At 47.9% G+C, this 16,504-nt stretch overlaps 1 protein-coding gene across 1 annotated transcript; it reads left to right on the top strand.

The window, feature by feature from the left end:
- Positions 1-273: 273 nt before the first annotated feature.
- On the top strand, positions 274-15,904 carry kbtbd4 (kelch repeat and BTB (POZ) domain containing 4). The gene is made up of 5 exons (XM_084334728.1): positions 274-313; positions 828-1,287; positions 1,623-1,764; positions 2,073-2,179; positions 12,048-15,904. The coding sequence occupies exons 2-5, from the start codon at positions 841-843 to the stop codon at positions 12,906-12,908; spliced, it is 1,557 nt and encodes a 518-aa protein (XP_084190854.1). The 5' UTR covers positions 274-313; positions 828-840; the 3' UTR covers positions 12,909-15,904.
- Positions 15,905-16,504: the final 600 nt, after the last annotated feature.

Below are 16,504 nucleotides of genomic sequence, written 5' to 3' on the forward strand. Positions count from 1 at the left end.
AATATAGTTCAAAACTAACTTAGTTTTAATTCAAACTTAGTTTTGAATTAAATTATAACCCGATTTAATCCAGTTTAAAAATGTATCCTTATTGGTGCAAGTAACCCATCCTGTAATTCTTACAGTATATTCTCCTTTGCTGAATCTAGATATTTGACATTTGAAGAATGATGTAATAAAGTAAAAATCCAGTAGTGGGCAGTAGTGCAACATTTTGTACGTCGACCGCCATCAAACCAGAAGAGGAAGAAGTTTATTTACATCCGGAGAATTGTTCCAGTCCATCTCTGCATGATAAAATAGTGGAGGAAAGGTAAGCCATCAGATAGTTTATTGGTTGTTTTGTTAAACATGACTATTCTACCGTCCAGGTGAATTATTACACCGAATAGTGATTAACTGCCGTAACAATATGCTGCTATAATGGCGAAATGCTAACGTGCTTAGCTAACGATAGCGATGTTAATGTAGCATAGATTAACTAGCCTAAGCCTGTATTACTCATACATATTATGTATGATCACAAAACATACAACGCACTATCGTTAACAGCTGGCAATCGTAATTAGTCACTGACCAGTCAGCAGTCATTTAGGATCACTTGTATAATTGCCGAAACTCTAACGTAGGCTATAGCTTCAGTACATCAATCAAGTATCTGATGCAATGCTTGGGTTTTAAATTACACCACATAGTCTATTCTGAAAAATGATATTGGTCGAGTCTTGTCATCAAGCTGTTCTTATACATTTCCTTACGGCTTTTCACCAGCGTTTTTTGTTTAGCTATAGCCTTAAACGAATACTGTGCTTATTGATGATTCTCAGGCAAACAGTAGAGATGGAGTCTAGCAAGGAGGGGGGCTCTGTGGGAGAGGAGAACTACTTCCTGGGATACACCTTCACCGACCACTCCCACTCCAGTCGGGTGGTGAAGAGCATCATGGACCTGTGCCTGGAGGACAGTCTGTTTGCAGACGTCACCATCACCGTGGACGGCAAAGAGTTCCACCTGCACCGCCTGGTGCTCTCTGCTCAGAGCAGCTACTTCCGCTCCATGTTCACCTCCAACCTCAAGGAGTCGCACAACCGCTGCATTCAGCTGAAGGATGTTGGCGCCACGGTCTTCCAGTTGCTTGTCAACTACATTTACCATGGGACCATTAAACTGAGGGTGGAAGACCTCCAGGACACGTATGAGATGGCAGACATGTACCAGTTGACTGCCTTGTTCGAGGAATGCTCTCGCTTCCTTTCACGGACAGTGGAGGTCAAGAATTGCCTGCAGGTGATTTACTGATTTTAAAGGAACACGCCAACATTATGTGTCTGTACCGTTTTGTCCAGAGTCAAGAAGATGGACACCAATTTCCTCTCACCAGCTAGCCAAGCTTAAACTTGGTGTTTTTGGCCAACAGCTAGGCTAGCTGGTCCATATCCGCTTCCATTAGTTTGGAGCTTGCAGCCGGATAGTTTTCTAGTGAAATTGGTATCTATCTCTGGACAGGATGATGAGTAATTCCTATAATGTTGCCATGTTTCTTTAAGCTTCACAGTTCTGGCAATATCTATTATTCAATGCTAATTATGTGGTGTTAGTTGTCATAACTTCTTTTTGTCCAGGTGATGTGGCTTGCTGACAGACACAGCGATCAGGAGTTGTACACTGCCGCCAAGCATTGTGCTAAAATTCACCTTGTCCAGCTGCATCAGACAGAAGAATTCCTCAACCTGCCCTATCGCCTGCTCATGGATATAGTCAAAGGTAGCTTATTCAATATAGAGACTGTAGGATAAAGATATATATATGTATATATGATTGTATATCCAGGTACCAAGGTGTACTTCTGTTGGCATGAATCAGAATCAGAAACACGTCTTTTACTAATTGCAATAAATAATTTATCATAATTATTAGTGATAATTAAATAACTATTTATTTAGTCATAATTTATCTTTGACATTGGTGCAGAAGCAGTTTATTTCTCAGTACACACATAAATACATACATGGATATAGATTTCATGTCACAATGCACACTGGGCATGCTTGACTTTGTGATTTATACTGCAGATGGTGTTCCGAGCTCCCAGAATCCAACAGTGGCTATTGAGTCATGGATAAATCACAATAAGGTGGAGAGAGAGGAGTTCTCTTGTGACCTCCAGGAAAACCTTAAGGTAAATGTTAGAGGTTAGGAGGAGTTAAGGGGTTAGGAGGAAGTTAAGTGGTTATGAGGAGGTTAACACATGGCCGCCATGCGTTGTCTGCCAGGATCGCTGTACAGTGTTTTTGAGATCAATATTTAATTTTTTCGCTATGGCATTTATAATTCATATACCCACCCCCGGTCCTGCAGATGGACCTTAGATGTGACTTCAACGATGGCTCAATACCGCCGCCTGGTTGATGGTCGGGCGAGTTACACTCGCAAACAGGATGTGCCATCAGTGCATCGATGAAAATCATCCAGCAGTCACATCTCGTTACGGGACTCCCGACAGACACTATGTACACAATGGATCGCTTTCTAAACGTAATAATCGATATGATTTCGGCGTTTATTGCGCCATACAAACCGGAAATGGACCTAGGCGATCGGCGTCGTATAATTGGGATCTTTCACCGCCAGTCTCATTGGCCCACGGTAAGAGGAATATAACGTTATTTTCAACCCGATTGTGCATTTCCTTGTTTGCAAACCATCTGATCAATATATCCACCCAACCTACATAAAGCAGTTACCCCCCACCTTTCCTCCGCGCAAGATGAGGCATAATGTATACCGATCATATACATTTGAGTTTTTTGGTGTAGCGTGTATGGGGGGGGGGAAACGGCAATCGATAATCTATATAATGTGTTTGGGCCTATAACTAGCGTTTTTGGAATTACAGCAGAAAAGATTAAAAACACTTATATTCTAGAAGGTATTAACACAACAATGTATGAATGAAAAAGTATAACGTTCCCACATCCTGAACGATAGATAATCGATGTTGAATGGGCTATAGTAATGTCAATATAGCAATACAATTTAAAAAGTTATAGCCCTGCAAAGAAGGTAAACATCTCCAGAGGCTTACAGCGCTGGCAGAGAGGGGCATGAGATGTGCATAACCCCCGGCGGGCAATGTGTTAAAGAGGTTATGACGAGGTTAAGGTTATATTACATCTGGCTCGGGCGGCTGATTGGCGCAGGAGCGTCGCCTCTAACGCAGGAGACGCTGGGTTTGAGCCCAGCTCTCGGCGTTGCTACCGGCTGGCCGGTTTTGATTGATTGAAAATTGATTGATTGATTGATTGATTGATTGAAAACTTTATTAACAGATTGCAGAATGGGTACAATACAGTACAGCTCAATACACACAATTGTTAAGGGGATGCAGACCAGAGAAAGACTTTCGTCTTGTTTACATCAGGGTCCCCCATTTTCAATTCATCAGGACATATATGACATACATGACATACAGATATTCAGTACTGCTACATCTATACATTTATGACGTCGTTCATACTAACACAATTGGCAAGTGTTAGAGGGTGGGAAAGCAGCCGGTGGGTGGGGATTTGACGTTGTGGACAGCGACTCCTACAGGTCGGTTTGGTGACGCCGGTGCGACGGAAGCAGGAAGTAGCGGGGGCAGCGTGAGCCTCCCACTAGGGCTGGACGGTATGGTCTAAAATGTATATCATGGTATAATTTGAAGCATAGACGGTAACGGTATATATCACGGTATATTAACTTATATTAAAATGTCTATATGCTTCTGAAGGGGTAAAACACTGGTATGGCAGTTGTTATTCTGTTACAGCTGCTGAGCTATACTATAGCTAATGTCCATCAATATCTTCCTTTTTAATTAAATAGGTTCAAGAATAGAATCAGGATTGTTAGCAGAGAGAGAGAGAGACTGAGGGAGGAGGCTGCTACTGGAGCCAGCTAACGTTAGCTTGCTGAGGCTACTAGTACATCGACATGCTGCTAGTGGACTGGAGCCAGCTAACGTTAGCTTGCTGATGCTACTAGTACATCGACATGCTGCTAGTGGACTGGAGCCAGCTAACGTTAGCTTGCTGAGGCTACTAGTACATCGACATGCTGCTAGTGGACTGGAGCCAGCTAACGTTAGCTTGCTGATGCTACTAGTGGACTGGAGCCAGCTAACGTTAGCTTGCTGATGCTACTAGTACATCGACATGCTGCTAGTGGACTGGAGCCAGCTAACGTTAGCTTGCTGATGCTACTAGTACATTGACATGCTGCTAGTGGACTGGAGCCAGCTAACGTTAGCTTGCTGATGCTACTAGTGGACTGGAGCCAGCTAACGTTAGCTTGCTGATGCTACTAGTGGACTGGAGCCAGCTAACGTTAGCTTGCTGATGCTACTAGTGGACTGGAGCCAGCTAACGTTAGCTTGCTGATGCTACTAGTGGACTGGAGCCAGCTAACGTTAGCTTGCTGATGCTACTAGTACATCGACATGCTGCTAGTGGACTGGAGCCAGCTAACGTTAGCTTGCTGAGGCTACTAGTACATCGACAGTTAACATTACATAAGGTTTTAGCGCGACGTGGGCATTCCAGAATGGCGGGGATGCAAAGCATGTTAGACCATTGGACTCGTCGCAGAGTTTACATTACACATAGAAACTGCTCGACTTGCGAGAGAAGTTGTCACACAGCCTTCAAACGCAGGGCGGAAGAGCTAGTGTGCTTCTGTGTTTATTATGAAATGACAATTGTGTGTTGACACGCCCACTGCGCGAAGCCGCTGTGCTCCTAAATTACTTTTTCCAGTTCGCACATATCTATTATCTATGACTAATTTGATCTATTTTTAGGGGCAAATACGAGTGAAATAGTCGCGCTGTGGTTACATGACGTCATTGCTATTTTAGAGCTGCTCTACCGGTTACAAGGTATAGTCAAAATCCATACTGTAGCTCAAATTCATACAGTTTATACCGTATACCGTCCACCCCTACCTCCCACGCGTTACTCCTCGCCACAGAGCTCGAGCTGCTGTGGTGAAAAGATGCGACGGGCTGCCTCCTCGTGTACCGGAGGGGACACGTGATGCAAGGCTTCTGTCCTCACTACAACCGACTTGTGGGAGGCATAGTCTAGCAACGTTCAAGACAGGGGAGGGATGATTTGTATAATACGAAATTGGGATGGGAGAAAAATAGAAAATGGGGAGAAAAAGTGAATCAAAAAAAAATATTACTTCTGGCTCGCGTCTCGCTCTGCCATATTGAGATATCATCTCCATGCACATATTGTGCATGTGAAAAAGTTGACGCATGCACGTCACTTGCACCGCTTACACCCTTCCTTATCTTTTTCCATGCGTGAGCTTGTTCATATGCACTCTCAACCAGTGGAACGTTATTATGAAGCGAAGGGAGAAATTGAAGAATGTTGGACTTTCGCCAGAGTTTCCCCAGCCCCCGGATCCTCTTCGGCGTGTCCAGACGGATGGCGGCCCTATACTGAACTTTCCTCGATTCCTGACAGTGGACCGATGGACTTCGCGCGGCGTTCAGCGGTCGAGCCACGCCGCGCACGGGTAGGGCCGTCATCGGCAATTCATAGTACTAGCGTTTTCACTACTGCTCGTTGTCCCGTGAGACGACCGGGCGGTGTGATAGCGCGGGGGGCTGTGTATTTAGATGAATGTGGTCAACATGAAATGTTGTTAAATGTTTTTCCAATTATCATGGCGCGCGCAGCTACTGCTAATTCTATTGCTTTCGGGACGCCGCTCCCATGTGTCTCGCCGGGACTGTCCAGTTTTCCCCCCGCTTAACCATTACATTACTGAAGGTCAAACGGTGTCTAATGTTGAGGGTTTGGCTGAGGCTTATCTATCCTTTACATGGGTGGACGGTCTGACGACGGGGCTCAGGACAGGTGTGCCGTGCTTAGAGAAGCAGGTGGCATCGGTCCTTTGCCCTGACACGGTAGAGCGGTATCCTGCCCGGAAGCTGGCCGGCAGGTGGCTGAGTGGGCTGATGAGGCTTATATCGCCGCAGTACAGAATTTAGCAGCAACTAATAACATTGCTCAATTGGCTGCTTTTCTGTCAAATGGTGTCGGGTGATGGGGTCTTAGGGCCAGCCGACGTCAACCATTGCGTGGGGTTTTGAGGTTATTCAGCTTTTGACCCAGCCGTAAGCTATAACCGCAGGGAGGGTTAGGATGCTGTCGACTCTTATTCACAGACATCTGTGGTTTGAGCAGTCTCCCCTGGCGGAGGAGAGGAGAATTCTCCTCCTCAGGGCCCCCCTCTCCGTGGATGGACTTTTTGGTTTGTCAACGGAGGCGCCACACCGCCCCACACCGTGCGGCCAGAGGTGAGAGCACGGTCTCGCCAGCGGCTGCTGCGAGACCCCCCACCGGTGGCCATGTGTCCCCCGCCTGAGATAACCTGGAAACGAAGAGACAGGCTATCACGGTGCCGACAGCCCTCGGCGGCCGAGGGATCGGCTGAATTAGATGGCTGAATTAGATGGGCACGCTTCCGCGAGGAGTAACCGTCGCCATCTAGCTGTGTTTAGCACGCTCTCCGTTCATTCCCCCCACTACACTACGGGATTCAGGGCTCTGTTGTGTCCCCTCTGGCTGCGGGCCGCGTTCTTCCAGTGAAGCGCAAGCGGCCCCACATATCGCTTCTCATGGAGACGGGCTGACACCCAGCTGCTAGCTAGGCCTGGGTCTGTCTATTGAGAATGCTGTACTGTCGGTAGGCTCCCGCACCACACGTCCTGCATGTGCGTTTGGTGAGCCTGGTGTTGTATGCGACGATGGAGCAGGGTTCCCTGTATCTAATTTTTTTTGTCAGAGTGGGAACCCTAGGCCCAGGAGGTCGCAGCGTGGGTTCCCCCAGCCCCGCCCTCGCCAGGCCGGGTATTACGTTAGTGCCTCCCCCGTCCGGACTTCCAATCCTAGCAGCGGGCAGGCACTCGTAATTTGGGTGGTAGTAATATCACTACAGGGCTACGGTGTGTAGGGGCTCACCCTAGACAGCGTGAGGACCACACACCATGCATGTCCAGCCGCAGAGCAGGCCATGTCCAGCAAGTTAATTTCTGTGCAAAAACGGGACAATGCTCAGTGGGGGAACTACCTCATTCACCAGGAGTGTTGACTGTCGTTCCCCCCGTGTCAGACCGCCCCTTTCTGTCGGGGTCCCCCCTTGGGTGCAATTGCCTCGTTGGTAGAGTCAAGGTACGAAATCCCGACTCTGCGAGATACCTTGCTCGTGCGGTTGGCGAAACCAGGGTTTGCAATGCACAGCGGGAGGGACCGGGCCACTTATCTACGATTCTTAGCGGGCCAGCGCCAGTTGGCAGCGTGGGCGCTTTGGGATTTTTACCACGTATGGCTACAGAAGTGCCATGTCGGTGTGGATGGAGAGAACGCTGAGGGCGGCGCTTGTGTTACAGTTTGCACACCCCCACCCTCCGTTTTTGGGTTTGATACAGACTCTATTGTCAGAGTCCGCGGCAGTGACAGCTCTGGCTGACGAGATCTGTTCTCTGTTGGCGAAGCAGGCCATTGTCGTGGTCCCATGGGAGGACGCGATGAGTGGCGTTTACTCCCGATATTTTCTGGTGCCCAAGAAATCGGGGGGTGTCGGACCCATACTGGACCTGTCCGCGTTCAATCGGTTGATTGTGGCGAGAAGGTTCAGAATGTTGACCGTCAAACACCTGTTATGCGCTGTCAGAGTGGGAGACTGGTTCACCTCCATAGACCTGAGGATGCGTATTTTCACATCCCGATCTTCCCTCCTCACAGGAAATTCCTACGCTTCCTGTTTCAGGGAATAGCGTACGAGTACCTGCCGTTCGGCTACTCTCTGGCTCCTCGCACCTTCACCAAGTGTGTGGAGACCGCGCTGGGACCTCTTATCGTCAGGGGATACGAATTTTATTCTACCTAGACGACATTCTGGTCCTCAGCCGGTCAGAGGAGATCGCCAGGTCTCATACCAGGCAGGTGGTGGAACACCTCACCAGCCTGGGTTTTGCTGTGAACTGGAAGAAGAGTACTCCTCTTCCCAGTCAACAGGTGGAGTACTTGGGCTTAATTCTAAGCTCAAGGTCTGTGGTATGATGGCATCTGCTCAAACTGTGGTCCCTCTTGGCCTCCTCTTCATGAGGAGGATACAGAGGTCTTTTTTCAGTATGAAAATAGACCCTGAGAGGCAAGTGGAAGCGACTGAAGGTCTCCACGTCAGTACTGGGGGACCTCGCCCACTGGGGGGGGGCCTGGGGCCCTCACCTGCAGGGTCCCCATGGGCAGCAGGCTATCACACGTCACGGTCTTCACCCATGCCTCCCTCACGGGATGGGGGGGGGGGGACGTGTCGGACCGACGCAGTAGGGGGCAGCTGGCCTGCCCGGTCTGCACTACATATCAATGTGTTGGAATTGAAGGCAGTGCTTCTAGTCCTCAAACAGCTTGGCCATCATGTGGTGGGCAAGCATGTTCTGATCAGGACGGACAGCACGATGTCGGCGTCGTATACAGGGGTGCAGTCGTGCACACACGCGGTTACACGGCGTGTTATTAGTAGGTCACTCAGGGCAGAAGTGCGTGCAATGATAAGTACCCGGCCGTTGTAGAAAGCTACCCGGCCGGCGGCCGGCACTTCTTACCTAGACTTTGCATAATAATAGGAACCTACGAGAAGGTCGGGGGCTGCTTGATCTCCATTGTTATGCATAATAATCATCTGTTCTGTGCGCAACTGAGGGAACATGTATGCGCGTGGCGTGTAACCAGTTCCCATATTACGACTGCACCACTGGTCGTATATCAACAGACAGGGAGGAGTACGCTCCCCCCGTCTCCACCAGGCGGCGGTCGAACTCTGGCTATGGGCGTCTCTCAATCTGCACAGCCTGAGGGCTCTCCACATCCCCGGCAGGGAGAATGTGGGTGCAGACGTGATGTCACGGGGCGGTCCCCACCCAGACGAGTGGGGACTACGTCCAGACAGTCAGACAGGTCTGGGACCGATTCGGGGAGGCCGCGGTGGACCTGTTTGCAAGTAGTCAGTCCTACCAGTGCCCTCTGTGGTTCTCGGTCAGTCGGAAGGACAACCCCTCTCTGGGAGTGGATGCCTTCTCGATGTACCCGTGGCCGCCCCCGGGATTCTGTATGCGTTCCCCCCATACACCTGATAGCTCAGCTGTTGGAGCGGGTACGTCAGGAGCACAGGACTTTGATCCTGGTCGCGCCGCACCGGGGCACATCGGTGTGGTTCCCGGCCCTGATTCAGCTCTTGGTGGCCCCGCCGTGGCCTCTTCCGTGGTCACCGCAGGCCCTCTCTCAGGCACGCAGAACACTGTTTCTGCCTCCTATTCTGGGGCAGCCTCTAATGGCTTGGCTGCTGAAAGGGTGAATCTGGAGGGGATGCATCTTAACTCTACTGTGGTTAACACCATCCAGAACGCGCGCGCTCCGTCCACTACCACGGTTTACGCAGGGAAGTGGCATATGTTTCGAGAGTGGTGTGAGGTTGGGGGCCTGGACCCCGTGTCGTGCCCCCTGAACTCTGTTCTGTCCTTCCTCCAGTCTATCCTGGATAGGCTGTCGGCCTCAACAGTGAAGGTATACGCCGCAGCTATATCGTCTTGGCATGTGGGCTTTGAGGGCAGAACGCTGTTCAGCCACCCTCTCGTGAGACGTTTCCTGATTGGTGCACAGCGTCTCAAGCCTGTGGAACGTGATCTGTCTCCGAGCTGTGACCTCCAACTGGTCCTGGAAAGGCTGTTGGGGGCCCCGTTTGAGCCTCTTGAGCAGGCGCCATTGGATCGACTGTCTTTCAAGACCGCGTTCTTTCTGGCCATCACCTCCGCTAAACGCGTGGGTGAGCTGTGTGCTCTCTTGGGGCAGTCCGAGTGCCTGTATTCAGGCTGATAACAGTGTGACTCTGAGGCCTAATCCGGCCTTTGTGCCAAAGAATATCCGGAGCTCTTATCGCTCCAGGGATATTGTGCTCCAGGCGTTTCACCCTCCTCCTCACGCTAGTGAGTTGGAGGCGAGCCTTCACCTGTTGTGTCCTGTCCATGCGCTGATGGTTTACCTTAGCCACACGCAGGATATCGGGGCTACCGATCAACTGTTTGTTTGTTACGGTGGCTCCCACACGGGTAAGGCGCTGTCCAAGCAACGTCTGTCACATTGGTTATGCGAGGGCATTGCCCTCTGCTACACTTTGGCCAGACAGGTTCCCCCTGCAGGCGTCAGGGCACACTCCACTCGTGGAGTGGCGGCCTCAGCTGCCCTGCTTGGGGGGGGCCTTGGTGGAGGACATCTGTGCTGCGGCCTCCTGGTCCTCCCCGGGTCCTTTTGTTAGGTTTTACTGTCTCCCAGGCAGTCCTGAGGGCCGGGACCTCTCCTGCACCCCGCCATCAGGTGGGCTAGCAGGTGTGGACCGCGGAGTGCTCTGTCACACGCGGTCCCACTTGCACTGTGCGTTCTAGGGTGACTGGTCCCTTTTTCGCACGTTGGTTGTAGTTGACTGCCTCCCCCCCCCTCGTTAGGACGGGCGGGTGGACGGGACTCCCCTCCCCCCTGGTCAGGGGCTTATGGGCCCTCAGGGGGTGCATTTGACGTGGCCACTCGTCCGCTCTGCCCCTTTTGATCTCAATATGGCAGAGCGAGACGAGAGCCAGATGTAATATAACGAAGGTTATCCTATAACCCTAGTTATATGAATACTGGCAGAGCGTCTCGCTCTTCAGCGCCCTGAGGACCCTTGGATGTTTTTCACGCATGAAATTCAGACTTGGAAGGGTGTAAGCGTGACCACTTCCTGTGTTTTGTAGGGAAACACAGGAGTAGGCGTGGTCACGTGCAAGTGACATGCATGTGTCAACTTTTTCACATGCACAATATGTGCATGGAGATGATATCTCAATATGGCAGAGCGAGACGCTCTGCCAGTATTAATATAACTAGGGTTATAGGATAACCTTCGTTATGAGGAGGTTAAGAGGAGGTTGTGGTTAATGTTATGAGGAGGCTGCTCTCATAATGTGCCTGCTGCAGTGATCTGTTTGTATTCTTTGTCTCTTAACACATTGGACGCCAGACCCGAGTATAGTCGGGTTAACTCGCCGACGCTTGAGCGCCAATCACGAGTATAGTCGGGTTTTAATCGTTATTTCTTTTATTAGCGATATCCATTCATTTTCATCCATCCAACCTGATGTTATCGTTGGGAATGGGTCTGAGCTCGCAAAAGGGCAAATACCGCTGCCTATTGTCTCCCAGATGGTATTGCACATCATTGGATTGGATTGGCTGGGGGAAAAAAAATTCTGTCCAGGTTTTCCTTCTCGGGCATGCAGTATCGTTATACCACATTGACTGGGGACACTCGGCGAGCAGCATGGATTGTGTTTTGGATATATAACGTTGGATCAATAAACGTGATCAATATTAGGAATGGCGATCAGGAATTGGATTAATCTTTTTGCAGGACATCAGATGTGAGGTAAGGACTCTGTTACCAATCTTGGGTTGATCAGATGTTTCTTTCACAGCGATCACAACGTGTGTGTGTGCGTGCCGTTGGCGCCGACCAAGGCACGGATAAGCGATTTTTCAGCCCGCTTCTGTATCGTGCATGAGGACACATAATGCTATCGATAATCTAGCATTCATTTGAAAACTATTCATAAATCAGCCGAAAAATTACTACATGTTTTGTGTATTCCACTAAAGGGCTATTATCGCGTCTTTCTCTGAATTACTAGAAATCACAAACTATACTCTTATTCAAAACAGTATAAAACGGAAATGTACCGATGAAAAAAACAATCCGTTTTGTACATGTTGACTGCAAGCAACTCATTGATAAGCGACTGGTGTATTAGACCCATAGCCATAATTTAAGATATATTTTAAGCACTCGCAAACCCCCCGTCCTCCCATTGATTAAAGTGGTGGCCATCTAGACCTATATTCGCCATATAGCTCCGGCATTGTGTTAATGTCTTCTTTCTGTCTATAATTCTTTTTAAGGAAATCGGTGAGAACGTCCACATCTACCTGATAGGGAAGGAGGAGACACGGACCCACTCTCTAGCGGTGTCCCTACACTGCGACGAGGACGACGCCATCAGCGTGAGTGGCCAGAACAGCCTGTGTCACCAGATCACGGCGGCCTGCAAGCACGGGGGCGACCTGTACGTGGTGGGCGGCTCCATCCCCCGCAGGATGTGGAAGTGCAACATGCACACCATGGACTGGGAGCGCTGCGCCCCACTGCCCCGGGACCGCCTCCACCACACCATGGTGTCCGTCCCTGGTGAGGACGCCATCTACTCGCTCGGTGGCAAGACCCTGCAAGACACCCTGTCCAACGCCGTCATCTACTACACGGTCAAGGACAACATGTGGACGGAAACTAGCCAACTGGACACGGCGGTGTCCGGGGCTGCGGGGGTCAACCTGGGAGGGACCATCTACCTGCTTGGGGGGGAGGAGAACGACATGGACTTCTTCACTAAGCCATCACGCCTCATCCAGTGCTTCGACACGGCCGCTCAGAGGTGCCAGATCAAGCCCTACATGCTGCCGTTTGCCGGGTGCATGCACGCCGCCGCCCACATGGACGTGATCTTCGTGGTGGCCGAGGGCGACTCCCTGGTGTGCTACAACCCCCTGCTGGAGAGCTTCACCCGCCTACGCTTCCCAGAGGTGTGGAGCTGCGTCCCGTCCCTCTGGAAGGTGGCCAGCTGCAACGGCTGCATATACGTCTTCAGGGACAAGTGCAAAAAAGGAGACGCCAACACGTTAAAGTTTAACCCTGCCACGTCTGTGGTCTCGGTCATAAGGGGTATCAAAATCCTCCTCACTAACTGGCAATTTGTATTGGCCTAAAGACTATGGGGCGTTGGGACTCTGAGGCCAGCCTGATCTCATTAAAATATGTAAATAAAGTACTAATCGACCACAGAAAACAAGGTACGCAATGTACGTTATGTTATAGCCATAAGTAATATATTTACGTATTGTGTCAAATGTAACACGTGTATGCATTACAAATAAGTGAATATATTGCATATAATTTTTTTTTTTTTATATAAACTTTTTATAATCTTTTTATTGGTAACATCAAATTACAACAAGTTGCGACATGAGGGTCAATATTATGAAATGTGTTCACAAATAGCAACAAGTTGTCAATGAATGAACTATTCTCATTTATTTTTGTCCCCTTTGCTATTCCTTATAAAGTTGACGTGTTATTAATTTGTTTAAAATAAAGCGCCACCCATGAGTGGCAACAAATGCAACAAATGTATACACATACATATTACACACATACATATATACAAACAAAAAATAAATAAATCATAATAATAATCAAATTAAATAAGAAATAGTACATTCTATTCTAATAGTATGTTTTCCAAATAATAATCAAATAAAAAGTTTAATTAACACCCTCAGCGGTAGTAAAACCATCACATTATGCCATTTCTTCAGCCATGCATGGTCAAGAAATACCAGAAAGGTAAATGGAGGAAGTGGGCCATGGGATCAGGGGGTTGGAAGGAGGGGGAGACTTAAGTCATATGAGTTTTGAAAGTAGGAAGGTCTGCCATATTTTGAAAGATTATCTGTGTGGCCTCGTGTTGTGAATCAAATTGTCTGTGTAAAAGACATAACATCCAATGCAAATGTGGGGGGCGAGTGGCTACCTTAGAATGAGGCGTCTAGCAATGAGCGAAGTGAAGGCCATGGCATTAGATTGCCCAGTAGATATAGCGATACTCTCCGGTGTTAGGTCAAATAATGCAATGAGTACTTTTTACGTTTTCAGAGAACCTTTAAGTTCCCCTGCTGGGGGATCGAACCCTAACCTTAATCTTAACTTTATGTCTTTACCTTAACTAAAATAATAGTTCTGCTCCCCTATTTAGGTCTATTATCAAGAACCATGGCATCTCATTCCATTTTTATGCAGATGACCTACAATTATACCTGCCTTTAAAGCGTGACGACCCCAACACTCTAAAACCCCTGTTAGACTGTCTCAGTGACATTAAAGCTTGGCTGGCTCTGAACTTTAATGTTAACTAGATTTTAATGGAAAAGAAAACTGAGGTCATTATGTTTGGACCAAGCCTGGGCCTGGTACCGCACCTCCAGACATGGGCCCCCTTGACTCATGTGTCAAACCCATAGTCACCAACATGGGGTTGAAAATAGACAATGATTTAAAAATGGACAAACAAATTACCTCTGTAGTTAGGTTCAGCTTCTTCCAGCTGAAGCAACTCTCCAAGGTCAAGCCTCTTCTCTCTCTTTTAAGGACTTTGAGAGAGTTATGCATGCCTTTGTGACAACGTGGCTGGATTACTGTAATGCGCTCTACATTGGCGTTGGCCAGGCCTCGCTGTCGCGTCTTCAGCTGGTCCAAAACGCTGCTGCTCGGCTGTTGACAGGGACATGCAAACGGGAGCACATCACTCCTATCCTCGTCTCCCTTCATTGGCTGCCTGTGCAGTTTAGGGTACATTTTAAGATCCTGCTGTTTGCTTATAAAGCAATGAATGGTCTGGCCCCATCCTACCCCATCATACCTACCGAGATCCTGCACCCCTACACCCCATTACGGTCTCTGAGGTCTGCTGACCAGTCCCTCCTTGGTGTCCCTAAATCCAGGCAAAAAAAAAAAAGGGGGGACCGTGCATTTGTGGTTGCAGCCCCCAAACTGGAACGAGTTGCCCCCCCACATTAGGCTGGCCCCAACGCTCCCAGTGTTTAAGTCCTATCTTAAAACACATTTGTTCTCCCTAGCTTTAAAAAAAAATTGTCTGCTGCTGTAATTTTGTTTGTAGTTCTGTGTACTTTGTATTGTGTTTGTGTTTTTTTTACTATATTATGGTTTTTACTGTGAAGCACTTTTGTCAACCATGTTGTTTTTAACCCTTTCATTACCACACTACCAAATGGTTAACCCTTTCACTGCCACGACAAAGGGTTAACCCTTTCACTGCCACATTACAGAAGGTTAACCCTTTACTATCACACTACAGATGGTTAACCGTCTGTAGTGTGATAGTAAAGGGTTAACCTTCTGTAGTGTGGTAGTGAAAGGGTTAAACGTGCTATACAAATAAAGTTGGATTGGATAGCGATGAGAGTACTCGCCCTGTGACTGATGACTGTTGGTTAAACTCTTTTGCAGATACAATAAGTAAATATATTACGTACGGCTATAACGTAACATACATTATGTACCTTTTTTCCTGCAGTCGATTAGTACTGTTATAGTTTTATTTACATTGTCTGGTGCAGTTGAGACGCATCCACATACTCTTGTAAATCACAGATTGCATTGCAAACTGTTACTGAACACGTCTGACATTCTGTGTAATGGCTTATCCCATGAATGGATCAACTTGGCTGACTTGTGGATTTCACACTCCATCCTCGTCCTCATAAGAACAGCATTGTCTCACTGGCTTGTATTACAATGTGTCTTAATTTTACTCCCTAAGGATAGAGTTACAGTCGAACCCATTTGGCGGCAATGCCATAACCCAGAACTGAATGAATCATCACTGTGTTCTGTGTGGTCCGTAGTAGTTTCTGACACTCATGAACAGCTTCAATATGGCAAGGTACCCTTAACACAAAACATCCGTCTTTTTGTATAGGCCTAGTTATTATTGTGAATAAACATATCATGATGGTGTAGCTTATTGTCTTCAGGCGTAAAATATAATATGTTGTGCATATATATACATGATAATTGAGGATGTTTTCTAACCCTTTTTGTTACTAACTTTTCATGAATTCTTGTTCTAAGATTGTATTTTCCTGCTGCTGTACAGGTGTTCATGTACCTTTAAAATAAAATTAAACTACTATCAAAATGTTGATTATGTAACCATAATATTATTGAATGTGATCATAATTATATCACAGGAAAGGGCCCTTGTTTTGATAGCTGTGGTTTCTGGCATAGATTGTGAAGATTTCCTTTCTCTTATATTCCCGCATTTATTACTAATGTTCTATCAAAGTGGGGTGATGTTTTTATAAGTGTTTTCTTAACGATACAACACTTGGATTCGACATCAAGAATCTCCGATTGTGACGCAAGACAGGCGCAACCTTTAACCTTAACCCTTTCACTGCGACATTACAGAAGGTTAACCCTTTCACTGCCACACGACAAAGAGTTAACCATTTCACTACCACACTACAGAAGGTTAACCCTTTACTATCACACTACAGACTGAACCGTCTGTAGTGTGATAGTAAAGGGTTAACCTTCTGTAGTGTGGTAGTGAAAGGGTTAAGGGATTTGTATTGAGGTAAGGTAACCTGTCTTGTGAATGGAGAGGTTTTAAACAGGCCTGTTTGTATCCTTGGGCAGGGTAAGGGGGCGGACTAGAGGAGAGGAAAGCTACACTACCAGCTCTGATCCCATTGATGTGTGGCAGGAGTCTGTGTAGATG

Source organism: Notolepis coatsorum (assembly GCF_963971535.1).
Source record: "Notolepis coatsorum genome assembly, chromosome: 18".
Taxonomy (NCBI): domain Eukaryota; kingdom Metazoa; phylum Chordata; class Actinopteri; order Aulopiformes; family Paralepididae; genus Notolepis; species Notolepis coatsorum.

Bases quoted from the DNA above. Each gene is read 5' to 3' on its own strand.
- kbtbd4 (XM_084334728.1), top strand. From the start codon at position 841: ATGGAGTCTAGCAAGGAGGGGGGCTCTGTGGGAGAGGAGAACTACTTC. The intron at 1,765-2,072 runs GTAGCTTATTCA...TTTATACTGCAG, and splicing joins GCTCATGGATATAGTCAAAG to ATGGTGTTCCGAGCTCCCAG. The intron at 2,180-12,047 runs GTAAATGTTAGA...ATTCTTTTTAAG, and splicing joins ACCTCCAGGAAAACCTTAAG to GAAATCGGTGAGAACGTCCA.